At 38.7% G+C, this 27,881-nt stretch overlaps 1 protein-coding gene across 4 annotated transcripts in view; it reads left to right on the top strand.

Annotated features, from left to right (window-relative positions):
- The window catches only part of PRMT3 (protein arginine methyltransferase 3), a 67,160-nt gene extending 47,213 nt beyond the window's left edge, over positions 1-19,947 (top strand). For 2 of the 4 annotated variants that reach the window (XM_031050270.2, XM_013129439.3), the window contains exons 14-16: positions 7,316-7,366; positions 7,566-7,653; positions 19,270-19,947. In XM_031050270.2, coding sequence (XP_030906130.2) covers positions 7,316-7,366; positions 7,566-7,653; positions 19,270-19,379 — 249 coding nt within the window. In that variant the 3' untranslated portion in view covers positions 19,380-19,947. Of the gene's footprint in view, positions 1-535; positions 919-7,315; positions 7,367-7,565; positions 7,654-19,269 lie in introns of those variants that run through there. The other 2 variants (XR_004080786.2, XM_031050271.2) reach the window with 2 other exon arrangements.
- Positions 19,948-27,881: the final 7,934 nt, after the last annotated feature.

Genomic DNA, 27,881 nt, shown 5'->3' with positions numbered 1-27,881 from the left:
GAAGAAAAATATGTTAATCTTACTGGGAAAACATACTTCATTTACAAGGGGTGGTTTTCATATGTTTGCATTAACACCTTAGAAACTCTCAGTGATGGATGAAGATCTTAAGCTGCTTTGTGAGCTCCTCATCAAAACCTGGGTTTGACAAAATTCAGGTAGAAATTAGCAGCTGCTATTGTAATTTTGGAAATATTTTCTTCTTAGTTGAGCAAACTCTTTGTTGACCTGTATAGGATAATGCTTTGCAGTCTCTGTAATGTACGTCTGTTCCTAAATATTTCCGTAGTTCTTTATTTAACCCTCTTAGTTCCCTGGGTAAATATGGAAACTTTGTTCAGGGGTTGAAGTTTTTGTTCTTATAACTCTGCTTTTCTCCTGGCAATTTATAGGACAATAGGAAGGGTAATATTTCTGTGGTGTTTCCTAGTATTTAACATCCTTTGAGGCTAGAGCATGTGTCGGGCTAGAGCTGCAGTTATTTATTACCATTTTAGAAGTCATTATTTCTGTTTTCCCCCTTCATGGTATTCAGGAGACCGGCACTTGAAAGATTCTTCCAGAGAAGGCTCAAGTTCTTGCTGATTAGTCATTGGAGAAGTTGTAAATGAGCTGTCAAAATGGAGCAAAAAGATGAGAAAAACTGCTGTGGAAGAAATAACTGTTATTGTAATGCTTATTTAAAAACAAAAAGAAAGAAAAAAGGCACCTAAAGCAATAGTTGTAAAACGTTATATAGAATTTGTGGGGGCGTTGTTTGCTTCTTCATTTTCTTAGGTTTGACTCTTTGTAAGGAAGATGCCACCTTTAATAAAAATCTGGCCAGCCCTATATTCCATTTCAATACACTTGTGTCTGTGATTGCTTCTAGTATGCCACTTGTAAATGATTTTTTTTTCCCCCTTATATTTTACCTCTTAGCTGCATGTGTTAAATTTTACAAGAGGAGGGGAGGACTTAATCTTCCTTCAAGCTGTAAACATTGGAAATTACTTTCTTTGTAGTGTTGCGTCTTTAATAGAAGCATGTGATTGTTAGAGCTACTGTGATTTGTGGTAGTGCTCAAAAGTGAAATGGAAGGAAAATGTTTTGAACTTCACTTTCATAGAATTATTTCACCAGAATGTGCTTAAATATAAAAAATGTGTGTTGTGAGTTTTAGGATAAAGCCACCAGCAAGTAATAAAAATAAAAAAAACTAAGAGGGTTAAGGGAAGGTATAAATTCCTCAAAAGAAAATATTAACCAAACCCACAGTGTTAAATCTAGTTTTGTATTATCAGGTATTTCAACATTGATTTGTGTAGATGTTTGGTATTTTTTTCTTTTCCCAAGCTATTTATGTGGGGTACCAGATCATTTCTGTAGTGGTGCAAGGCTTACACTAATGTACCTTAGGGTAATGGTGGGGAGTTGATTTAGTGTAGGGGGTTTTAGCTGTTCTGTTTGGGAGTATTGAAGTAGGCTTCTGTAATGTAGTCAGAGATTTTAGGTTTTAGTAGCTCTTTTGAGGGAAACTTCCTGCTGCTTTATGAAGAAGCAGGAATTTTAATGTTTATGCAAAGCATTTCATAAAAATTGGTAAGAGAAATAACTAGAACTGTATTGCAGCTTTGTATCCTCCAATACTTTGCCAGTGTCATAGAGATAGGTCTTTTGCAACCTGAATGATTCTGGGTGCTCGCAGCCCAGAAAGCCAGCCATATCCTGGGCTGCATCAAAAGGAGTGTGACCAGCAGGTCGAAAGGGATGATCCTGCCCCTCTACTCTGCTCTTGTGAGACCTCACTTGGAGTATTGTGTGCAGTTCTGGTGTCCTCGACATAAAAAGGACATGGAACTGTTAGAATAAGTCCAGAGGAGGGCCACGAGGATGATCTGGAGCACCTCCTGTATGAAGACAGGCTGAGAGAGTTGGGGCTGTTCAGCCTGGAGAAGAGAAGGCTGCGTGGAGACCTCATAGCAGCCTTCCAGTATCTGAAGGGGGACTACAGGGCTGCTGGTGAGGGACTCTTCATTAGGGACTGTAGTGATAGGACAAGGGGTAATGGGTTGAAACTTAAACAGGGGAGGTTTAGATTGGATATAAGGAAGAAATTCTTTACTGTTATGGTGGCGAGGTACTGGAATGGGTTGCCCCGGGAGGTTGTGAATGCTCCATCCCTGGCAGTGTTCAAGACCAGGTTGGACAGAGCCTTGAGTGATATGGTTTAGTGTGAGGTGTCCCTGCCCATGGCAGAGGTGTTGGAACTGGATGATCTTAAGGTCCTTTCCAACCCTAACTATTGTGTAAGTGCCACATCTATACATCTTAAACACTTCCAGGGATGGTGACTCCACCACTACCCTTGGCAGCCTGTTCCAATGCCTGAGCACCCTTTCAATGAAGAAAGTGGTTCTAATACCCAGCCCTTAACCTCCCCATGCGCAGCTTGAGGCAATTTCCTCTTGTCCGGTCACTTGTTACTTGGGAGCAGAGACCAGCTACCTCCTGGCTCCATCCTCCTTTCATGTATTGCAGAGAGTGGTAAAGTGTCCTGTGTCCGTGTCCCGTCGTCCATGTGTCGTCCCCTGTCCGTCCTCACCCCCCACCCCAAGCCTTCTCCAGACTAAACACCCTCAGTTCTCTCAGCCATTCCTCATTAGACTTTTATCTAGACCCTTTTTTTTGCTTTATTGCTCTTCTCTGGGCCTGGAAATGGTGTCAGAGATTTTACTATAGCCTTTTGACGTGGCAAAAAAAACCCCACCTCTTTCTGTGCTAAAGCTTCAGTGTCACTGATTTTTGGAAAATCAGTTGTTTTGTGGCTCCCAGAATAGCAGTCTAGTTTGAGTACAAAAAGATGTATAAAACTGAGCTGTAATGAAATAAGGTACACCCTGGATTTAAAATACTGTGGTAGGCATTAATTTTAGCATTTGTACTTAGGCTGTGCTACATGAATAAAACCAGACCACCAATTCAATCCTTTGAATTCCTAGGCTGCTTAAAGCAAAGCTTGGGAGCTTGTAAGAAGCTCTCAACTTTCCTGGTACGAAGAAATTATAAAATTGGGTAAAGAAAAAGGTTGTTCTTTGACATGTACTCTAGGTTACACTGCTCTTGCAGGGGGGTTGGACTAGATGATCTTTCGAGCTCCCTTCCAACCGTTGGGATTCTGTGATAGACCTACCTCATCTTTAGACTGAGGTTTTCTAGATTAAGTGCAAATTTGAGGCCCCCCTTTCACTTAGCTTCCTTCCTTACATGCTTGCATCTACAGAAAGGTCTTAGAGCTACACTGGGATCCTTCATGCCCCCCTGTATTTTAGCGTTGAAGACCACCAGCCTTTTTCTTTAAACTTTTATTTGAACTATCAGTTTCATACACAGATGTATTGGAGTGGGTGGCATGAATTGTTAAATAAAATGCAATATACTCATGAAAATAATGCGTAATTTGATTGAATGCCTTTTTAAGGGTTGTGTTATTAATAGGGGAACATACGCAGTCTAGAACTAGATAGGAAAAGACCTGTAAGATCATCAAGTCCAAACCATTAGGCCAGGACTGCCTAGACCACCACTAAACCCTATCACTGAAATCTTCCATGTAAAGTGTCATGGGTTCAGCCGTGGCAGTCATTTTTCTCCTTCTTGTAGCTGGTGCAGTGCTGTGTTTTGACTTCTGGGCTGGGAACAGTTGCTTGATAGTGAGCATGTTTTGAGGGTGTTTTTGTTCAAGGCCTTTGTTCTTGTTCAAGTGCCTTTTGTTCAAGGCACGTGTTCTGCCGGGGAGGAGGGGAGGCAGGGAGGAAGGAGAGACAGGACACCTGACCCAGGCTAGCCAATGAGGTATTCCATACCATAGCACGTGATGCCCAGGATGCATACTGGGAGAGAGAAAGCGGGAGGGGTGGAGCTCGGGAGGAAAATGGAGGAAGGAGCACGCGGTGCTCGGCCGGGCAGGGTGGAGTGAGTTATGGGTCGGTGGCTGGTGGGGTGTTGTATTCTTTTCGCTTGTTATTGGCTGTATCATTACTGTTGTGTTATGCCTTAGCTATTAAACCGTTCTTATCTCAATCCGTGGGGGCTACATTCTTTGGATTTTCCTTCCTAACTCTCCGGGAGTTGGGGGACTTGGTTTAAACCACAACATAAAGTCAAGAAGAGGAAAGGAAGAAGGTGGTTAATTTGGGCTGAAGTTACTGGAAGGCTTTAGGATACACTTGAGCTTGTGTTTGTTACCTAGGTGTAGGCAAATAACTGTACTCCTGTTTAATAGCAGGTTGAAACTTTTGGTTTGTTTTCTTGTTTTACAGCGTAAGCAATAGGATCTGTGCAGTTTCACTTTCCAGATTTCCTCAGCTGTAATTGGCTTGTGGAATAGCTGCCATAATTGAACAAATATTACAGCTTAGTCTTGTTTTCCCAAAGATGTAAAACACATGGAAGAGATTTCTATCTGGATATTAAATGCAACGTTGGTAGATGATAGCAGGTTGCCTTAAAATGTTTATTAAAAACAAATTATGTAGCTGAACCATCAAGCCATGTGTGTGTTTTGTTTTTATTAGTTGTTTCGAAACTGGTTTAAAAATCTATTAGTAAAGATACCCATTAGATTTTGAAATTGCAGTATGTGCTCTGAAGAGTTTTCAAATAATCTTTCAAACTCTCCCCTGGATGTATTTAACTATAAGCATATACTTTCTATTCAGCTATGCAGGACTGAGGCTGCCTGTTGACATAGCTCACCGGAGTGTGTGTTTTGGTTTTGGTGTGTTTGAAGCTGTTCACAAGAGTTTATCCTCTGGGACTTGTGGAATTTGTTTTGTTGGAGTATTTGCTTGCTTTTTTTTTCCTTTTTTTTTTTCTCCTTTTGGCACAGTAATTGTTTCAGTATCAATACTGAAGGACACCTATCCATTTTAGAATGTAAGAAAAGGAATTTAATGGGTCAACGCAGAACTGTTCTCTGTAGTCACTCGAAATCTGTAATCCCTGAAGCTCTCTATGAGTTAGTCTTTGTGATGTTTAATAATTACTGTTTGCTACCTCTTTATTTAGGTAGTCAAATTCAGTGTTTCAGGTTGTTTCTGTTAGGGAAACCATTGATTATATATGAAATAAGGTTGATATTTATCGTAGTCCTTTACAGAAGTTGCACAAATCTTGTTTCCCTGAGCACAAGAAGCTGCAGATAGCTGAGGAGTTTCTTTCCTTGCAACCACAGTTTCTTTCCAGTCTGAACCTCATCTTCCCAAAATACAAATGCCAATGTGAGGATGTTTTCTCAGTGTGATTTTGTTACTTCTTCTACCAAATATATAGATAAAAGCATCCACCTTAGCTATGGTGTGTCTTTGTGGAGCTTTTAGGTTTCTGTCCAAAATGTAGCTTGATTGTGTTGCTTTCTCTGGAAGCTGTTTTTTTTTTCTCTCAATTGTTAATATGTTTTTGTTGTTGCCACCTTGTTCTCCTTTCTCCAGTAGTCATGTCATAGATCTTATTTGTAAGCATATCGACTGTATTGACCTGATGACTGAAAAATATTTTTATGACTTAGTAGATCTCTGACTAATATCCAGAAAAGATTGTGCCTTGATAAAAGCAGTCTGATGGGTCAATAAAACTTTGTCAAAACCTTCTCAATCTTTACCCAAAAAGGCGTATTAGAGACAAGGCTGTGATTCACTTGGCAATGAGTTTCACAGCATTGAGTGTTAGGACTCAGTGAGTGATAGGGATGGAAGAGTCACCTTTTCCACCATCTGATGCTCATTTGTCATGAAGCTCCCTTAGTGTCTCCTTGCTTCTTACTTTTAGGAATATTTGCCCACATCAGGATTTGGGAACTTGGCAGGCTTCTCTGGAGTGCCCTTAGATGAAAAGCAAATGTAGGTGCTTTAGCACTCTCTGTTCTCCACCATGTTGGTGAAATCTGTTCTGGATTTAGACCAGAGAGGAAAAATACCAGAATGGTTTAGCTGTCATTCAGTTTACATATTTCATAATGATAAAGCCTTGTGCCATTCAGTTTACCTGGATTTGTAAGCATATTTGACTTTTTGTTTTCTTTTCATAGTCTGTCTCTGAGTATGAAGGCCATGGTCCAGAAACAGTCTTTTGTAACCCTTGAGAACAACCAGTTTCCTAGAGTAGGAGAAAAATACTAATGCTGTGAGAGGAAGGTTATAATCAGTTGTTTGCAGTTAGTTTTCATGCAACGGGCTCACCATCATGAAATTGGTACATATCTTGTTTGAATGTGTTATAGGTGGTGTGCAGAAGGTCCCTTCCTGCTGTCACTGTGATGAAGTCTTCAGCTGCTGTAGTTTAAGTTACTTAGAAGCTCTATTCTAGGTCATTTATTAAGGCTGTCATAATAGAAAAGCATAACTGCCTTTGTCTGATTTGCTTTTTGTAGGAGACAGTAGAAAGCAAATAAAGGTGAGCATGGACAGGATTTCAGAGGTGAAACTGCGGTGTAGAAATGCCTTTTAGTAGCATCAAAGAACTCATCTTTGAGTTCTTTGAATTTCTGGGACTTACAAGGCTTTTCTGTCAAAAAAAACAGGCTAGTAGTAAAAGCCTGCATAACTAATACTGTTGATACCCTGTTTTGTGTGCAGGCATTTTGTACCTCTTTCTCTTCTTCCACTAATGAACTATGTACTGAAGAGAGGCTCTTTTTGAGTTTAGGAGTGGGATGACAGGAGGGACAGAATAAGTGTTCCAAGGCATGCTATGGAGAGTTACTATTAGAAACTGCCAACTGCTGGAAAGGCCAGCATGAAGTATTTGGGAATCTTTTGTCTTATCTGTGTGTGTAGTAGAGAAAGGAGAAATATTCCCTGCCTGTTCATGCTCTGCCTCAGTTCACAGGGAGCTTTTATGGAAAATAATGTTTAGCTGTGCAAAGAATGAGCATGTCATGCAGAATCCCATATGCTGTGTGTTAATTTAGTGATGGCTATGGTAGCTGTAGGGGACAAGAATGGAATTTGATGCTTTTTTGGGGTCTGCACATCTGAAAGTCGTATGTTCTGTGAAATTCTAGTTGCAATTAATATGTGGGTTCTTGTGGAAACTCAGATTAAAAATTGGTATGTAATAAAGTGCATTTTCAGGGGGCTGAATATTCTCAAGTACAACAAATGTGCAATGACTGATTATTTTTCTGATTTAGGATTTCTAGCATAAATCTAATCTTGTTTCTCTCAGTGGAAGCATGAAATGGAATAGAAATCCCAATAAATGTGTATATTGATAGACTTTTTCTTAAGTGTCACTACTATTCCTTTACTATACTTGCATTTACTTCTTTTTATAGGCAATTGCTGGGTATTTTGACATCTTTTTTGAGAAGAACTGTCAAAATAAGGTGAGTATTTGTGGTTGTGCATTTTAAGTGTCTTTGGGAGATGAGGGTGGTTTCGTATTTTATTCAGCCTCAAGGTGCTTGGCAGGGAATCTCTTGCTGTAGCAAACACTTCATTTGCATGCATGTTTGGTAATTGATTGATGTTGTGTGATATCAAAAATGCTGTTCTTAATCAAACTCTTGAACTCTTCTGTTGCAGGTCTTGTTTTCAACTGGTCCCCAGTGTACCAAAACACACTGGAAACAGACAGTTTTTCTCCTGGAGAAACCAATTCCTGTAGAAGAAGGTATATTTAAATTCAGTTGTGGTGCAGCAATGGTTGTTACACTGCTGTTATCATTAAATTGAAATCTAAAATACTTTTAAAATTATATAAATGTTAAATATTTCAGCTGCCCTAAAGAATTTTTCTATGTCCGCAGACCACTGGGAAATACCTGTCTATGCAAAATTCATGTTAAAAATACATATTAATGTCTGCATAGGTGTATTGTAAGTGGGCATCTGTCTTGCATAGCTTTGTGCTGTAATTTTGGTGAGATCTTCTGTATCAAAGCATTTCTGAGGCACTAGAATTTAAGACCAGAACAATGGTATTAACATTCTCTTAATTTTAACAGAAGTAATGTTCTGAAGTATTGTATTTGTCAAGTGATTGTGCCAGGTTTTTTTGTAGCCCTCCTGAACTACGCTGTATTTTTTAAATGAATTGTGAATATATGTGTGGATGTTGTAGCTGGCAGCGTGGGGATTGCTTTGTAAATTGAAAATAGTTTTGAAGATCATGAACTTGAAACAGCCATGAACTTAATCCATTGAAGTATGGAAGATGCTATTTTGATACACTGTAAATTTAGATAAAATTGGTAAGTACTAGATGTTATAAGTATAGGTGTTGTAAGTTTCACCTTGAATTTGATGCATGTGAAAAGGTTTTAGTTGTCATCAGGGATAACCCAAAATCAGATGATAAATGGTTCAAGCGAGGTTTTGAATACTGAAATGGTGCTTATTAGTGGTTTCAGTTAGTTCTGTTTTGTAAGTCTTGAAAATACATTTCTTTGCAAGTAGTCAGATATTCCTTGATTTATAGACAGAATTATGTCCATGACTGTTACGGGATAGTCATGCAAGAGGATGAACATAAAACTGGTCACGAATTGCAAATCTTGCCCTCTTGTTCCTGTAGAACTGCGCTTTCTTTCAGACTCTCCCAGTTTGGGTTTTTTTTTTGCCTTTTTATTTTAATCGAAGGAGATTAAATTAGTTAGATTTTTGTGATTTTATTATTTCTTACCTTTTTCACTTACCCACTAAGTATTTACTCACCATCATTGAACTTCTGCGTGATGGTGAATTTGTTGTCTTTGAGACCATTTTTCTTCACAGACTTGGCAGGACCAAGGGAGAGGAACCTGAGAAATGAGGCTCATTTCTGCTGGTCGGTTAATAAACTCATGGTAATACCTGGCCCTGACCTGAACAATTGATAAATAGCTTGGATAAATTGGGGGAAAGTGTACAAGAATTTATGTGGATGTTGAAAAGAAGATGAAGTCAAGAAGCTTAGAGAAGCTATAGAGAAATATTGATGTAGATGGAATATTCTCTCTCTTACCAGACCTAATTATGAATATGAAGGCAGCATCTGCGCTCAGTTAAATTGCTTTTACATTTACGTCTTCTAGCCTTCAGCCATGACAACTTTTGAGCAGGAACTTCTTTCCTAAAGGCACTATGGTCAGTGTTATTTGACAGTTTCTCTCCTTCATGCTTTGGCTTTCTGTCTTTAAATAAGTTTTATTTGCCTATTCTTAGGTTTTGTCACTTCTTGGTACATTGGTGCATTTGTACTTGGCTTGCATTCTGTTCAGCTTCTCTTTCTGGACAAAGCTGGCTAAGGTCTCCTTGCTGCAACTCATTAAATTTCAATGTCATAGAGTGTGAAGTGAAATAAGTGCGATGACATTTGTTAGAATATGCACATTATTTAATATTATCTAGCTCATTTGACATTTGCCAAATGTGTGAAATGACTGGAAGGTGTGCCTGTCTCGAGAATTCTAGTCTAGGTGCAGTGACTTTCTGAAGACAGCTGCAGAAACTATGTTCTTTGAAGTAATGAACACAACCTAGTTGACGTTCAAGATCACTTTTGCTGTAACCCCTTACTTTCTCTTCATTAGCTCATATTTCCTAACACTATCCCCATAACAAATCTTATTACAGCTGTGTTTCTTTTTTCTTCTACCTGTCTCCTTCTCTTCATCATTAAAGTTCCCCTTTCCATGCTTTTCCCCGTTCTCTCTGTTTCTATATGTTATATAAAATTGCCACTTTAATCTAGGATTCTCCATCTGTTATTTCCAGTGTTAAAGAAGGTTCTGAGAGAAAGTCTTGATGTAATTTCCTTTTCCTTTGTAATCCTTTGTGGGATATTTATTGTTCATAGATGACACAAACCCATCAGGGCAGTAGGTGTTTATTGATACTTACATAGCAATGTTTCTTAATGTAGGTGAACACTAAAAAACATTCTCTCAGACTTTGATCCTTCTCCTTCATGGTTCCAAAAATCTTTTTTTCCTCAGGACATGTTACTATAAGTACAGATTTCCCTGTCTTCCATTTTTCCCATTTTTTCTTCTTTGTAAAAGTAGTGACTTAAATATTTATCTGGGTAATTTGACATTGCCCTTGCAGTAATCTGACTGGTGTCCCCACGGTGGCATTTGTTTTCAGGAATTTAATGGGTTGTGAAAGAGGAATTTGCTATGAAATGCATTTGAATTGTTTTCTTAATCTTGAAAGCATCTTTCAGACATGGCCCTGGCTTTTTCCCCAGTAAAGAAAAATTATTCCCTTGGATTTCTGTTTCTGAGTAAAATAGTAAGCCTGACTTAAAAGTCTCTATCAGATGCTTTATAACTTTTGGGGATACGCCTGAAGTGGTGCTAAAGCACTGATTGTATTTGGATTTGGTTTGTAGAAGAGGTTGAACTTACAGATATCCAAACCTACTTCATTTATTCATGTCAAAATGGTTTTATTCTGCAGTGTGAACTAGCTAATTTTCTCATCTGCTTGATGCCAGGTTACTTGTTGTAAAAATAGATCTGTTTTCTGAGCCATAAAAAAGAGTGAATGTTTTGATCTTTATTCTAACAATAAAATGAAGCTGTTAGAAACCAAAGAATGGGATTTGCAAATTATCCTCCCTTCACCATTCCCGCTGCAGCCTGCACTAGATGTGCAGTGTTTGCAAATTCTGTGGGTTGCAATAGGAAAGATTTAATCTAGGTCCAAAGATCTGGAGAGAGGCAATGAAAGTTTCACCTAATTAATACTTCTTAATTTGCCACTGAATATCAGCTTGATAACTATGGTAGACAGTTTTCTGTATTAAAACGTATACATTTGAATATTAAAACATATATGTGTTTTAATGGATAATTTCTGTTGGTTTGGTTTAGATTTTGGAGGGGGAGGAGGAGATAGTCTCTTTCTACTCATGTATTCTGCAAAATTGGTTTTCCTTCTCACGGAAGAGAGATTTGAAGCTGGTGTACAGTGAAGTGGAACAAAATAGCATCAGCATGTTGGATATGCTCTAACTGCTTAGCAAGCAGTAAAAATAAAGAAACTGGAGAAGGAAGGGAGGTGATATTTTATTGCCAGAAAAATTGTTTTCTCAGACATGAGTCTTGTATTGTAGACTTTCTACAGAGTACAAGATTTTACTTAAGCAGCCCTTTTAATAGCTTGAATATGTCTTTATTTTGCAAATTGAAACTGAGATGCCAAAGCAGTATCTTTTTCTTATTAATGGTCCAGACATATATTTTCCTTTTGTTGTTTGTTGAAATATTCCTGCTAAGTTAGATGAAAAACTATATACAGAATAGTATTCTAATTTGGTAGTCCCAAGCATTTACTGAATAAATGAAATGCTTTCCGAAATTATTTTAAAGGGCCCACAGAATCTTTTCAGTAACAATGAATTAAGTTAAACCCCAGATCTTTATGCAAGCACATTCTTTTAGCATTAAAACAGCATATTGTCACCATTTTGTATTCTTGATACTGCCCTGCAGTGGAAATAAAACCGTGATTTGATTTTCTGTGGTGCTAAAAGGTGCTAGCACAGCAAAACTAAAGTAGAGCTCACATGACTAAGCCCCTGTAAAATCCTTTATTATCTTTTAATTCCCCAGTCTCCGTAATTGAGCTGTTTGTGAATTTACAAACAGTAAAATGTTAATTTGTCTACCTAGAAAGCATTGTTAAAAGTAGGATAACAACGCTAGCATAATTAATCTGTCTGAATGTTTTGATCTTACACTGAAATACTTCAGTTTGTGCATCCCAGTTGGGCAATTGTTTCCAGATTGAGATTTTAGCGTCTGTTTTGCCTGTCTACAACTGTGACATGGTATCTGTAAAATGCTGTCACTTGTTTACTTACACATGATACCTGCGAAAGTGATGCTCGGTTTTAAAATTAATAGTTGTTAAAACTTTGATTTTGAGATCACACTAAATCTTCCATGTTTAAAACTGTATCTTTTGAAATCTGCAGCTTAAAATCATCCTGCTGACTTTTCAGAAACGTCTCTAAGTATGTATTTCAGACACTAAATTGAGAAAATCTTTTCACATGGCTGTTCTATTGCATTGCAAGATAAAAGAGGTTCTGTATCTGACAGGAGAACTTCTTGTGCCATTCTCTGTGCCCCCTTTGCAAGTTCTGCAACTGCAAGGGAAATATAGATCGTACAGCAGCAACAACCTGGTTTCGTCACAACAGCAGAGAGAGAGATTGGGACAAGACTATGCACTTTAGGATCTCTACTACAAAAGTAGTGAATTAAGATTAGTTCTAGGTGAGTGAGCTGGGATGCTGCAGCTCTACATGGAGGAGTATGTATCTGGCCTTCACCGTTCCCTGTGGCAGCTATTTCTGGTACCTGAGCTATGCTGGGAAATCTTGGTCATTTGCAGTGTGTGCACATTATCTTAGGTAGCTCTCCTACCTTTCTCAGCTGGCTCTATAGACTTTGCAGCAGCCTGATTGAGAGTTTGCCTTGGGGTGTTGAAATGTGACAATACTCAGAGCATGAAAGGAAAAGGTAGAACCCCAACAAAGTCTCAAAGAGGGTGGAGAGTGATGCAACAGTAGGGAGTTGGCAGAGAGATGCCTAATTTATAAAAGTAGGCAGCCAATGGAAGAAGGATGTCACAGATCAGGTGGATAATAACAAAAGGCCATGATTACAGCTCCATAAGGAAACTGCTCATTGGATTTTATTGTGTTGGGGATTCAGTAAGAAGTGGCCAAATAGGAAGGTGGCAATCTGCGTACAGCTGCAGGTGCTTATAGTTTAAGAAAATGAATGGGAGGATTAAGGATAAATTATTGGGTTTAAGGGAAATGCCCATGATCCCACCACAGATGATTTCTATCTTTCATTTTTTATATTATCTTTTTTATTTCATTTTATCTTTTTTATTTCATTTTATTTCGTTTTATTTCATTTTATCTTTTCATTACTTTCTAGCCAACTCTTCCAGAGTAATGCTTTTGAGACTTGGGATTTTTTTCAGTTGCATGCTGGACCTCAGTGTTGCATAAGGTTAGGGGGTCCAGTTACTCTAAACTAGAGTGGAAAAGTAGATAGTGTTTAAATTGTCAGCCTCAAATGAGAACAACCTTATTGTAAAGAGCAGTGTCAGAGCTTACTGATGTGTAACTGAAGACATGTAAGACTATCATTTACAATACATTCTGAGGGATTTGTAGAGATATTTCTTACCAGTAGTTCCGTAGTTAAGGTGTCTTTAGCCCCAAATCCACTGCAGTTTTCTAGCAGGTCCCTTGGGAATAATTCCAGTGAGATCTTTCATAAGGTTCTTAAATTTCAACAGGGTTCAGAGTAAAGAATGCTTTGAGTACCATGTTATTACTTGTCTCAGCTTCATAAAGCTCTCCACAGGAAAGGAAGGAAACTTTGAAAGACCTTGAATGTTGGCCTCCTTCAGTAGCTCTTTCAGTCCTTTTCATAATCACAGAGGGAGGAGACAGCAAGTTCTGTTGAAAGTCAGGGTAGTTCTTCACGTTGCAAGTTTGTTGCCATGAATCATTTTGAGCTTTAAGTAGACGTTGTGGATATGTGTGCAAGGAGACTGCATGAAATCTTTGGGTTTGGTCAAATCCTTCCAGATGAATCAAGTTATAGACTGAAAAAATATGATTAGTTTGGCCTAAACGGCATCTTAGCAGTGACAGGTGTCTTAGCTCACAGACTGCAGGCTTGCTCTGCTTATTGCACAAAAGTCAGTGAAAGGTGCAGTTGCTTACAGTTTTACTGATGGTAAAAGAACCAAAATAAACTATATTGTCCAGAGCAGTTGTATAGGGTGTACAGTAGAGCATGTCATCAGCCATGCAGTATTCGCAGTGAGTCACAGACACAGAGGTGCATTTTTTCTTGTGCTAGAAAGCTTGAGCAGCACTTCTGCTGAACCCTTTTGTCTTTTTCTCTTTTTGGGGACAAATTTAAGGTCTCCCCAAGGGATAATCAAAATGCGGGAAGGGGATTGTAATGGATTCAGCTTTGTCCTAATCAAACTGCAGTGGCAATGTGTGGTTTACTTGCATTCAACTGAGCGTGATAAGAGCAAGGTGATGCAGCTGAGTCCCAGTGCCAGCTTCCTCCAGGCAGCTCACAGGACAGCTGTGGTGAAAAAACATCAGTCATTTTCTATCTACGTGACATTGATTAATTGTTCTGAGCTGCCTTTCTGTGCCTTGGTTGCACTGCTGTTGTTTGCTTCGGCCCTAAGAAAAGATGGTTTAGAAAGGCAGAATTAATGTGGTTCCAGGAAAAAAAGCTGAGAAAAATTGAATGCTTTGTTTCATTGGCCGCCTTTGCAAACAGAATCTGAGGGTTCTGTTCTATAAAGTCAACTATAATATCTGCAATTAGATTTGTACTTCATTTATTGTTAATGTTTTAAATGCTACAGTTGAAATAGGGATTAATTTAAATCACGGAATTTTAGTTCTCAGAGGCTCTTTGGTCTTACTGAACTTAACATTTAAAAAAAAATTTAGAAATTATTATCATAGGATTTTAAAATAGATCAAATAGATCAAATTTTGTAGCAGTTCTGAAAATCTGTATGTTCAAACTAGGTTAAACTTCCCAGCTACGCAGAAGCTATAATGCCCTTTTTTCCATACCTCATCCTTCTGTCTGTCAAATCTCTTTACATAATCTGTGAAACCATTTTTGCAATTCTCATGCAATTTGTTGTGTCAAAGTAATCAAGCTGCACAGGAATTGAAGTGGAATCTCCAGCTAATGGTTAAATTATGAGGGGAAAAAAATATCAAAGAAAATGTATTTTTTCTTTTATACAGTATTCGTTCCAGCTATGTTTGTTGAAAAGCTTTTTTCAATGTTTAGACTTCAGCCTATGACAAAAAGTCCTGCATTTGTTATTTATAATTTATAATCTGTCAGTTTACTGTTTGTGGATGCAACTGAGAATTGTGGTAGATGGAGAATTCTAAAAACCCTTAGAGAATTTGAAACCAGCAAGTTTACAAATTGCAGTTTATTTTTATTTTTTGTAATAAGAATATTGAAAAAGTTTCGGCTTTTTAACAGAACATAACAGTGGTTTTTAAAATCATGGTAAGTCATGAACAGCTGGGAAATACTTTGGATCCAGTGAGATAGAAAAGTAGTAATGGTGGATGTAGCTGGTGTGAGGGACAGAGATGACAGAGGCAAGGGAGGTGTAAAGGAAGAGTAGCAGAGAACTTAGAACTATAGATGGAGATCATGTCCTTCTGTAACATGTTTAGTAAAATCATCTGTTGAGATGTAATTCTTGTGGGTTTAAAATTATGGTATGAAAAGGCTCAGCAGTGGGCTTCCTACATATTTACAAATATAACTTAATGTGCAGGTCTTATTAAGGACTGAAAATAAGTAGAGATTATTTTTCTCTAATAAATACAAGCAGCAATCTCCACAAAAGCACTGTGAAAATAAGAGATACAACTTGGTAAGCTCATTAAAAACAAGAATGAAAAGCCTTTATAGGTAACATTTCCTTGCAATATGAGACAACATCTCTATTTACGGGGTTTTTTCCTTCAGATATTAGATTATTTCCAGAGTGTGTTCCTAAAGATCACACCAGAGCCAGCCTGTAGGAACAGAATTTGTTGTTCCAGAGTTATTGGAATGACATGGAAGTTGAATAAATGTTTGAGCTGTAAGTGACCCAAGTATCTGAATAAAGGCCATTGAAGGAAATATCCCATTTCTTGTAGTCCTCCAGTGTGTTACAGAAGGTGAAAGTCCTTCAACTTCAAAGTTAATCTCTTTCTGGGGCACATAATTTCAGGTACTTGAAAATCTTGATGCTGTTGATTGTATCCTGAGCTCTTTTCAAAACTACTGTCCTGGTTTGAGCAGTAGCAGTCATCTTTCTCCTTCTTGGTAGCAGGTGCAGTGCTGTTTTGACTTTTGGGCTGAGAATGATTGCTGATAGCAAGTATGTTTTGAATTACTGCTCGGGAGTTTAGCTTGTTCAAGGCCTTTTCTGAGCTCATGCTCTGCCAGGGAGGAGGGGAGGCCGGCAGGAAGGAGAGACAGGACACCTGACCCAGGCTAGCCAATGAGGTATTCCATACCATAGCATGTCATACCCAGGATGTAGCCGGCAGAGAGCCGGAAGGGCTGGAGCTCTGGGGGGATGGAGGAGGTATTGGTCAGTGCTTGGTCGGGCAGGGTGGGGTGAGTTATGGGTCGGTGGCTGGTGAGGTGTTGTATTCTCTTCACTTGTTATTTGCTTTATCATTATTGTTTGTAGTAGTAGTAGCAGTAGTGATTTATGTTATACCTTAGCAAATAAACTGTGCTTATCTCAATCCGTGGGGGCTACATTCTTTGGATTCTCCTTCCGAACTCTCCGTGAGTTGGGGGAGCAAGGGGGGGAGTGAGTGAGCGAACTGTGCGGATTTTGTTTAAACCATGACAACTACTGTTTCAGTTATTTTTTTATGTGACAAGCCTGAAATTATTCCTGTGCTAATCTGACTTTGAAGCCATCTCTGATGTACAAGGGACTGTATTTAGGTATTTTAAACCCATGCAAATCTAGTAATTACTACTTAAAGGGATGTTCATAGCTTCTCTTTCAAACTTTTACTCTAGATACTAAAATCAGGAAGCCATTCTTGACACATGTGTACTTGAAATTGCCATGTATTTAAAAAATAATCTTTTCACACATACATGATATTAATACATTGTCATGTATGTCTGTATCAAAGAAATTTGCATGTAAGTCTGTAGTTTGCTTCTGTTTCTTTACTTTTTTGATTGTTTTTCCATGAAACCAAAGACTTGAAGCTAAAATCTTCAGGTACTAGATTTATATTCACACTTACGTTTTTGAAATGTATTAACGATTCTCTGGTATTTAGTGAGGAAGATGTATCATCATAGAATCATAGAATAGTTAGGATTGGAAAGGACCTTAAGATCATCCAGTTCCAACACCACTGCCATGGGCAGGGACACCTCACATTAAACCATGTCACCCAAGGCTGCTTCCAACCTGGCCTCGAATACTACCAGGGATGGAGCATTCACTACCTCCCTGGGCAACCCATTCCAGTACCTCACCACCCTTACAGTAAAGAATTTCTTCCTTATATCCAATCTAAACCTCCCCTGTTTAAGTTTCAACCCATTACCCCTTGTCCTGTCACTACAGTCCCTAATGAATAGTCCCTCTCCAGCATCCCTGTAGGCCCCCTTCAGATACTGGAAGGCTGCTATGAGGTCTCCATGCAGCCTTCTCTTCTCCAGGCTGAACAGCCCAAAGTTTCTCAGCCTGTCTTCACACAGGAGGTGCTCCAGTCCCCTGATCATCCTCGTGTCCCTCCTCTGGACTTGTTCCAACAGTTCCATGTCCTTTTTATGTTGAGGACACCAGAACTGCACACAATACTCCAAGTGAGGTCTCACAAGAGCAGATTAGAGGGGCAGGATCACCTCCTTCGACCTATAACCCTAATGTCAGTTGTAGGTGGTTTAGGGAATTTATGAAATTTGAACCCAGTGGGAAAGGGGGTTGGGAGAAGCAGATGAAAGCTGAAAAAACAACCTAAATTCTCTTTAATGTCCTCACATTCTGCCTTCTCAGTAAACTTGTGCTTAATACTCAAAAATATAAATATTTTTAATTCAGATTGCTCCTTCAGCATCTGGAAATCAAGAACCTTGTTGAAAACTTGGTCTCTCAAAACTGCTTTTTAGGTCAGGTTTTCAAATAGGCAAATAGTAAACCCTACAGCTAGTTGGAATTGCTAATGGATTTCAGTTTGTGTCACTCTTAACATGACAGATGCAAACTTACAAGTTTGCCTTAAATTTATATACCATGAATCAGTTTCTGGAGCTCTTAATATCTGTAAATCTAGTTTTCTGCTGTCTTCTTCTTATAAGGACTTTTAGATGCAGGGGGAGAGAGAAGTTAATAACTGCTGTGCCTGTGGAGAAATGGGTTCTTTATCCCTTTGTTTAGTCCTGTATGAAGTTACAGAACGTTGCATAGCTGTAAAGGCTTTTCACATCTTCTCCATTGAGTATGTTTGCATGAGAATAAAATATACTACTAGTTCATTAAATTGGACTTAGAGATGCACAAATAGTCTCCTGTCTTCTGTGTGAAAAGTAAAACATCTGTTCTTAGAGATTCTGCACAAGTTCTCTTAAGTCAGCATGGCAGGTTTGATTTTTTTCCTGATGTATTTTGGAATCTGAAAGTGTTTCTAAAAGCTAGAATGGACCTTTGAATTATGTAAAGAATAAATGTGGGAGAACTTGATGTGCTGTGGAACCATAGCTGCATTAGGGATGGAACCAGGCTTGATCAGAGCAGGCTAGGACAAAATGTTAAACAGAAGCATCCAGGTCTGGAATTTCTCTAGGACAAAACCTCTTCAATTTAGCAACACCAAAAATGTTACAGTCAAGAAAGCCTGATAATTTGTAAGACAAAACTCACTGTTAACAATGTATATACTTGAAACGCTCTGAAGATTTGTGTTAATGTTTCCTGCCAGATAAAATCATCACCTAATTAGAACTCAAATAAAAAGCAGTGCAAATACAAACCACATGCCATTTGCAATAGGAAGTGGAATAGGTTTTTGTGGTTACTTAGTTCTGCTCAGTAGTAGTGATCTATTTAAATTAGGGAGCTCAGCAAAGGAATAGTGCAGTATTAAGTATCACAGAGTAGCAATTTTGCCTTTTTATACTGTTTTATTATTGCTAATTTGCTTATTTCATGGGTGGAAATTAAGTTGAACAACTTAAAGATATTATGTATCATTTCATGAGAAAATTAGTCGATATTTGATGCTCAGAGGGTGGAGGGAAATAGTACAACAGCCCTTAGTAGCTGTCCAGCTGAGTGTGTGTGCCCAGACATGGTGAGTAGTGATGTGCAGATCCAGCACAACCAGATTCGAAGAGAGGTTAATGTACCCAAGGAGTACAGAGGTTTTCCCCAGTCACAGATAAAATAACTGGTGTGTCAGTTCTTTGGGTGGGTCATCTGAGAAGTAAAGCATCAGATGTAACTCAGCACCTCACCAGATTTAACTGCAGTTAGTTAGACTTACATTTGCTGTCAGGACCATTGCTTATTGCTTAGAAAACATCAAGGAAACCTTTAGAGACTAGTTTAATTCTGATGAATTGGGAACAGTGTCTCATGCAACATAAGGGAATGTTATGTGTCTGTACTGTTGCTGTGCATGGTTCAGTAATGTAAGCATAGCCTAAATATTTCCTTTTTACTTCTGCAGGAGAAGCCCTGAGAGGAAAAATAACAGTCCGCAAGAACAGAAAGGATCCACGGTCCCTCTTTATAACTCTCTCCATGAAGGACACACAGCAAACCTACAGCCTTCAGTGAAAATTCTGTTCATATCAGTGTTAGATTTAAATGTTAGAGTTACCCATTGATAACCGTTTCTAAATATCCAAAAATTATAAACTCTAGGGTTTGTGTATATATAGACACACACAAGAATATGCAAAGCTTACCTAGAATGGAGGGAGAAATATTTGGATGTTTTTGCATCCAGTGTGGATGTGGAGACTGACTACAGAATCAGATTCTGCTGTGTTTCACATGATGTGGGGAAGGCAAGAAAGATGGCTTTGGTTACGTGAGTCTACTAGGTGAGAAAAATCAGATTAACGTCTTGCTGTGAGGAATAATAAATACAATCTCTCAATATTTTCTCTCCAGCAGGCAAAATCCTTTTGTGATTTATTTTATTTTTCAGAAGAACCTAAGTTGAAGTGCCAGTGCACCTCAACAGTAGCCAGAAGGTCCCAGTGAGAATAAGTGTGGACTTCCAACTGCAGGATTGCAGCAACAAAGACTTTATTTTTATTACACTTTTTCAATTAAAAAGTTGTATCACTGCTCAGTTACATTTATCTAAATAAATGAACCGAGTATGTTGTATAATGCAGTTGCGAGTTTCCTTGTTTTCTTTGTAATTGGAAATTCTTCTCCCTCACCACTGATGGCTCATTTATTTGTGGCTACAGTTTTTTATATACTAGTCTACTGCAGCAAGGAAATATGTATTTTAGCAGCTTTAGGATATGTAATATGAAGGAATTGCTGAAATGGTGGATTTGGTTTAGCTGTCTACAGAAACAGGCTAAGAACAGCCCAGGACTGATGCATGTATTGTGATGTTTCCACATTTGAAACTGCAGAAGAGTTGAAAATAAGTGTTAACACTGTGCAGTTTATGTGCTTGTATTGTATATTTGTGTGAAAAGTGGTTTCAGAAGTCATTTCAAGAAGCAGAAATGGCAGCATTTCACTAGTGATCTCTGAACTGCTGTTAAAATTATGTTAGGGCCTTTTTTGAAGGGTGAAGTTGAGAAGAAAATCTGCTCAACAAAGCTTAACTAATTGTATATTGTATAATGGGGTGAAATACTATTTTGCCTAGCTAAAGATGAGTGTTAGCCATAGGAATACCAATTTGACAAAAAAGTGGAACCTTGTATTCTGAAAGCTGAAATTCTTCTGCAAAGCAGCACTTAATTTCATACAGAGAAGCGAGCATTGAACAGAAAATGACAATTGCTACAGTGCTACTGTGTTTTTAACTGAGAAGAGTGTGGATTTGTATTTCATCTTACACTGCTTTTATCCTCCCTTGTGTAAACATGTGGCTTGCTCATTTGCATCCAAATAATTTCCTTGTTTTGGGAGGTGAGGTGGAGATTATTTCCTGAGTAAAAACTGTTGAATTACCTATAGATGCTTAAATGTCCTGGTTAACACCTAAATACTCAAGAGTTCAACTAACATATGTAGCTTAATAGGAACAGAGTGATAGAGATGATGTGTTTAAGGCTCAGTGATTTGCTAACATTTTTCTATCTCAGTGACATCTATTCCTTTTGAAAATATGTTGAGCATCTTCACTTGTTAAAATGCTTGAGTGTGGTTATCTTGAAACTCCAGACTGTTCAACTCTATAAAAATTGACCTTGCAAATGAAGTGGCAGCAGTTGCCATTGGGCTGATAAATGGAGTTTGTGATGGAGTTATCGTTATTGGACAGTAAATATGCAGGCTAGGGGAGGGACTGATAATTTTGTCTATTGCCTGTAGAATCACAGGATATTGACAAAATGAAATTCACTTATGGTGTTCTCAGTACTATAACAGCCAAAAGCTGGAAGAACCTGCATTTGCTTTTGATCATCTGATGGGTAGTTGACTGTGGGATCTTCATGTATGTTTAGTATCACTAATGCTCTGACATACAGTGTTGGACTAGATGGTCTTGTCAAGGTCCCTTCTAACTTCAGTTTTTCAGTGCTTCTATAGATTTTGTATAGCATTCAGTAGGAGGGCAGAAAATGGAAAAAAGTTTGAAAATGTGTAAAAGAAAATGGCAAATGCTAGCTTTTATTTTGTAAAAAAATAAAATTAAGAAACTCCCCCCAAACTGCATCAGAAGAGACGATTTGGTATCATTTAATCAAAAGACAATGTCCTGAAAAGACCTCAAGTGGTGTAAAGCCTGAGGAGAGCCTTTTGATAAAGGCATTGTAGTTTCAAAGAACTTAAAATACATGAGTGTGAATTGATCTAATAGGCAGCATCAAAGCAGCAGCCTGTGGAAATAGCCCATCAGTTCTAAGTGGCTTTTCTCACCCTAGCAGTTGAATAATACGAGGTTCATCTGACAGCACAATCAGTTATTTATGATTCCTAATGGAAATTCTGAGAATTAAATGTTGTAGGAAATGTGATCAATCAATACTCTTTTAAAGAGACCCTAATACTGAATCAGAGGCAGAAAGGTGGAAAGTAGATGCTTCAACTAGAAATACCCCTAAATTTCTCCTGTGAGGGAGAATAGTACTTCATGCAAAATGTGATCCTTTATTCTAAAGCATGTGGATGAAGGCACAAATAACCTGAAACTGAAGTAAAAAAAAGAAGACAAATATAAACAAACAAAAAAAACCAAAACAAATAAGACCCCAAACAAAAAAAATCTTAATAGTTTGGCAATATTGTAAATAACAGTTGTGAATTCTGCATAGTTCATATAATCCCAGACTGGTTTGGGTTGGAATGGACCTTAAAGCTCATCCAGTTCCAACCCCCTGCCACGGGCAGGGACACCTTCCACTAGACCAGGTTGCTTCAAGCCCTGTCCAACCTGGCCTTGAACATTGCCAGGGATGGGGCAGCCACAGCTTCTCTGGGCAACCTGTGCCAGGGCCTCAGCACCCTCACAGGGAAGAACTTCTGCCTAAGAGCTCATCTCAGTCTCCCCTCTGTCAGGTTAAAGCCATTCCCCTTGTTCTGTCCCTACAGACCCTTGTCAAAAACCCCTTTCCAGGTTTCTTGTCATCCCCTTTAGGCACAGGAAGCTGCTCTTAGGTCCCCCAGAGCCTTCTCTTCTCCAGGCTGAACAAGCCCATCTCTCTCAGCCTGTCTCCGTCAGAGCTGCTCCAGCCCTTGGATCACCTTCGTGGCCTCCCCTGGGTTGACTCCAACAGGTAATGTTCAGGAAAACATTTCTTTCTCCAGGTGGCAGTGATAAATTCTCTTCCAGCTACCTCTGCTACATGCAGATTCCAGGGGATGTCATCAAGTACTTGTGCCGATACTTGGATGTCTGACCTGTTTAATGAAACAGCTACAACTAATTGCTATGGAAAAGTAAACACTGCCATCCTTGGGTGTTTTCCTCCTAGGGAGGGTGAGGAAAATTGTGCAGATCCGTACTGGGTGTTCTATCCCTTCTGCTAACCTGTCTTCAGCTTCCTTATCCTCTTACCCGCAGTTACAATACCCTAACCCACTTCTGTATCCTCAAGGCCATTTGCTCCCTACAAATTCTCTTTAGATTCCTTTTATTATATGATGATACAGTCCAGTTGTAGAAACACAGCTGTTTGTTCGTTCTTGTGTATCAGGTTTTTTAATAGTTTTTAACAACTGGGATAGTCATCGTTTCAGGCCCAGATTTATTACTTTAGTCTATTTTTCTGGTTTAGGCTGGGATAGAGTTAATTTTCTTCCTAGTAGCTGGTAGATGCTGTTTTCTCTTTAGTCTGATGGGGAAGAGGAGGGTGAGTGGCTGCATGGTACTTAGTGTCTGCTTCTGTGTTCGTAACAGAAAGAAGTAAATGGTAGAGGGCCCGATTTTCACTTATCATCAGACCGTATGTGTCTGCTACACCAGCTCATATAAATTGAGCTGATCTACCCCACAGCATTTATCTCAGCATCAACTCTCTATGTGACAAAATCTGGGATTTTTTGCTGCAAGAAATACCAAATTGGTATATCCTATACATTAGATTTTTCACTAGCTTTGAAATTAAAATTTGGCATTTATTTCCTTCCTCTCTCTCCTTGAGGTCTTTTTTCTCCTTATTCTTTTTCCGCGCTGTACTGGAATGTGCAGATAGAGTTTTCCATACAGATGCCATCCCCTATGGCTTGTAGTTGGCTGCTGTTTGCTTACATGACTCATTCTTCCTCTCATGTTTCTTGTCTGACGTGATATGCAGAGCTGTTTGCTGTTGGCTGCATTTCAGAGCACATATCTCTTGTCCCTGGCCTTGGGGTTTTGCCTCTTCTGGGTTTTTTGTTGGCTTTTATTTTATGTGAACTTTTCATGTGCCCTGACAGCCTTCCCTTATTTCTGATGACCTTTACTCCTACTATCTGAAGGCTCTCCCTCCCATGTTAGACTGCTCCTCTTCTCACTGCTCCTTCTTCTATTCTAAATAGTGACTGTGCAGATTATTCTTGAGAGATGCAACAAACTGTGTACAAGTTAAAGCTTTGTTTCAGCAATCAGCAGTGCCCAGAGCGTGCTTGATTTGCAGGCATGGCAAAAACAGGAAGGCAGATGCAGTAAGACAGGTACATAAAAGGATTGTTGCAAATGGAGAACTGCTAAAGCACGCTGAAAAATCTGATCTGGTCTATGATGTGTTTCTAGGATCTGTCTATGATGTGTTTCTTTGTATCAAGAAAAAATACAGTGATTGGTAATTTCAGGTCTGTAGTCAGATGCATGAAGTAATATGAAATGTTAAAGTACCTTGCTTAAGGTGTGTAATTTCATGTGCAGAAAGAAAACAGCCTTTTATTTAGGACCTTTAATTCACTTTATACATTAATTTTGTGAAACTTGCACCCAGTAAAAGGCAAACGAATACATGGTGGTCGTAGCGTGTCTGGTTTCCAAAAGGTTAAAAATTTGCTTGCCCTAAATTCTAGGTGGCAACTATATATGTAATGAGAAAGAGTATTTGCAAAACCAAGGAATGTGCATGGTAGATACTAGGAGTGTCATGGAAGTGTGTATACATGTATGTCTTATATACCCATATATGCTCATACACCCACACTGGGGGCAAACTGAAATTTTCCAGTTTGCACCCTGCATTACCAAAATACTGTATACTAATGACACTGTTTATGAATACACATTGTATTCACTGAATGTTTTGTGGTTAAACTAGTTTTTTCTAGAAAAATACAAAATCACTTATGGTTGTGATCCTCTTGAATTATCTTTAATATCTTGTAATCATTTCTACCTCACTCTCTTGAACAAGAAATCATTAAGAGAAAAATGCTGGTTTGGCTATAAATGATTTTTTTTGGCATGAGAGTATGTTTTTGTCATGCTTAATAATGAAGTCCCAGAGTTCTGAAGAATGTTGAATGTGCAGAAGTTTTTAATGTTTAATCCAATAGTTAACCTTCTTTGTGAGGAATATTCTAAACTATCAGTTATCAATCTTTATTCAGCTGCAGTAATTTACATTATACGTAGCCCAAGGCTGAAGTTGTTAAGATCGACTAGTGATTTGTAGAAGTTCTTTTAATATTCAGATAAAACTGCAGGTTGACCCTGCCTTCTCCTGCTTTAAAACTGTACCCAAATACTTAGCCCCACCTGAAAAAAAGTTGAGATATTACAGCTGCACCTATTTAGATGCCACACTACAGGAGTTTTTCCCTTTCTGTGATCTGTTACTTATTTAATCTTCCTTGTCTTCTGCAGAGCTTTTAAATGTTTAGCTAGTGAAGCTGTACAACTGTTTCCCTGGTTCTGCCCATCAGAGAGCAGCTAAGCGAGGACAAACCTTAGAAGCTCCTTGTCCCCCATTACTGAATGTCTCTTTGCTGTGCATCATGATGGAGTCTCTGATAGGATATTTCTGTGTGCACCTTAGTTTGACCTTCTAAATTGTCTAAAATCTGACCTGTGGGGTGTGCTTTAATGAGATAGATCCAGCTTCTGTGATACAGGTAGAAGCAAAATCTCAAATTCAATTAGATAAAGCTCTGCAGAGGATTCGGAAGGCTGGCTGGGGAGATAGAACTGCTAACGAAAAAAGGTAGGCTGCTAGTAAGTTTTTAAAACTTTATTTTCAAGGATGTTTCTTTGCTATCTATTTAATAGCGCCTGAAGTTCCCTGTAGTAATGACCCTTAACATTTTCTGTCCCTGATTTAAATTATTTGAAGAAAGCAAGTGCAGAGATGTATATTTACCAAGGTCAGTAGAATGTCACAGCCTAGCTAGGACTGACTTCCTGAAAGAAGCAGAAAGAGCCCATACCCTCACTTAGAAGGGGAGTTGGAAGCTGAAGAGTTGAAACCAAAGACTTGCAGAAGACTAAAATGATGAAGATTTTATTTTTAGAAACCAAATTGGAGGTACAATTTGCTACTGCTTTTACAACATTAATTAGCTGCACAATAATGGTATCTAAGAGTTTTTCAAGGCAACTATAAATAAAATCATGTGCATATCTCTTAATATGCAAACTCTGAAGGAAATAAAGCGATTTGATGCTGTTCTCTTTGTACAGGTATTGCCAGATGTTAATGCTGGTGTAACAGTGGCAACCAGTTAAAAGACAAATACTGAATTACACGAGAAAGCAAGGGAACACACAGAGAAACCCTAGCATTTTATAGTATGATCACTGCAGATAAATCTGCAGAAGAGCTTATGTGTTTTAAATCAGTTTAAAAAGCAGTCAGTTTGAGTTCCATTTATATAGTTGGACAGAGACCCTGAAGATGGTTCAGTTTTCCAGGTTAGTAAGAGTTTAAACATCTACTGCTTTACCTTATATAAAATTCATAAGTAGATAATTAACTTCACAGTTAAAAGCAGTATTTCTAATGATATTGTTGAGCAGCAAAGACAGAAAGGACAAGGAGAAGCCCTGGTTTCTCCTTCATGCTAGTGAGGCACTGTGCATGTAGAAATTAAGTTTTGTTAATGGAATATTTCAAAATACTCCATTATATGTTTTCTCAGTACATTCTCAGTACATGTCTGCTCCCTAATGTCTATCAACTGGTTCTAAATTATTATCTACTTTGCTACTTTTTATGTATCCAAATAAAGACAAACTTCATTTATATCCCTTTTTGAATGGCAGGAGTGTTACTCATTTTTTGACTTACTAGTGCCTCTGGGTTCCAGCACTCCCTGAACTCCTCCAGGATAAATGAAAAAGACTTGCCCCATGAAAGAACTGCACCGTAACACAATCACCTTATAGACTGATATTGTTCCTCTAACAGTTAACCAAAGTAAAATAAAAGACTCTTAATGACAGCCGTAACAAATTAAAGAGGAATAAAGTTTACTCAACATGGTAATTCTATTTTCCACTTGGGTACTACTGGAAACATGAGTGGAAACAGAGGGAGAGCAAATACATCCCATGGAAAACAAAGGAACTGAAGTTAGCGCTTCACAAGTGAGAGCCACAACCAAAATAGAATTGTTCTCCTCAGATTCTGTTGGCAGATGCTAAAATAATCTGCTTTACATGGTGGCTGGGAGGCATTTCAAATTGTTTTCCTTCCAAAGAGCCAGGTGAAGCTGGGGATGCCCATTTTCTCATGTTTTTGGTTTCTTACCGCTCTGCCATCTTGAGGCATGTTATGGTCTGTAGAAGAAATACATTTTTCCCAAGTGACTTACATTAACAGGGGAGATTGCATCTGTACACAATAGTAATGTGAATTGAGTAACAAGGATGTGGGTGATTCAAGTACTTAAAAGATACTCACACTTGGGAAATTTCCACTGGTAAAGATCCATCTCAGGACATGATGCCATGTTACCAGAACATAACCTGTGCTGAGGACAAAGGAGAATAGTTTTAAACTGATAGAGGGGACATGGAGATGGAATTTTAGGCAGAAGTTCTTCCCTGTGAGGTGAAGCCTCACCTGTGGTGAGGTGCTGGCACAGGTTGCCCAGAGAAGCTGTGGATACTCCCATTACTGGCAGTGCTCAAGGCCAGGTTGGACAGGGCTTGGAGCAACCTGGTCTAGTGGAAGGTGTCCCCATGGCAGGGAGTTGGAACTGGATGAGCTTTAAGGTCCCTTCCAGCTAAAACCAGGCTGGGACTCTGATTCAATGTATGCTCTCTCTGTCATCACACCTGGCTTAAATATTTTTCCACTTTAGCAGGTGATATTCACAGTATATATTTAATGGCCTATATTTTTTAACAATAAAAAACTGTTCATGCAGTTAGTCCAGTACTATCCAAACAAATTAATATACAGTCACTTAGCTCTTCTGTACTGTCATCTCCAGTACTGCTGTTAGCAGTAGTTTTCATTAAAAAGTCAATCTTGTAAAGAATTACTAACTTGAACTGCCTTCTATACTCCTGAGTGTTGCAGTCTGCCTGGATAAAAGAAGATGCTCCAGGGTGGCAGTAGAAAGGTAAGCTGAAGGGAGACATGGCAGAGAACTGCAGGTCCCAGGTGGCACATACCGCAAAAGAGAGCTCTCCTGAAGGAGCGTTGATCCAGTTTGGGTAATAATGGTTTGGGTAATAAAGCCTGAAATACA

Source organism: Melopsittacus undulatus, chromosome 8 (genome assembly GCF_012275295.1).
Source record: "Melopsittacus undulatus isolate bMelUnd1 chromosome 8, bMelUnd1.mat.Z, whole genome shotgun sequence".
Taxonomy (NCBI): Eukaryota; Metazoa; Chordata; class Aves; order Psittaciformes; family Psittaculidae; genus Melopsittacus; species Melopsittacus undulatus.
Note: the sequence above shows the minus strand (reverse complement) of the source record. Positions and strands in the feature narration are given on the sequence as shown.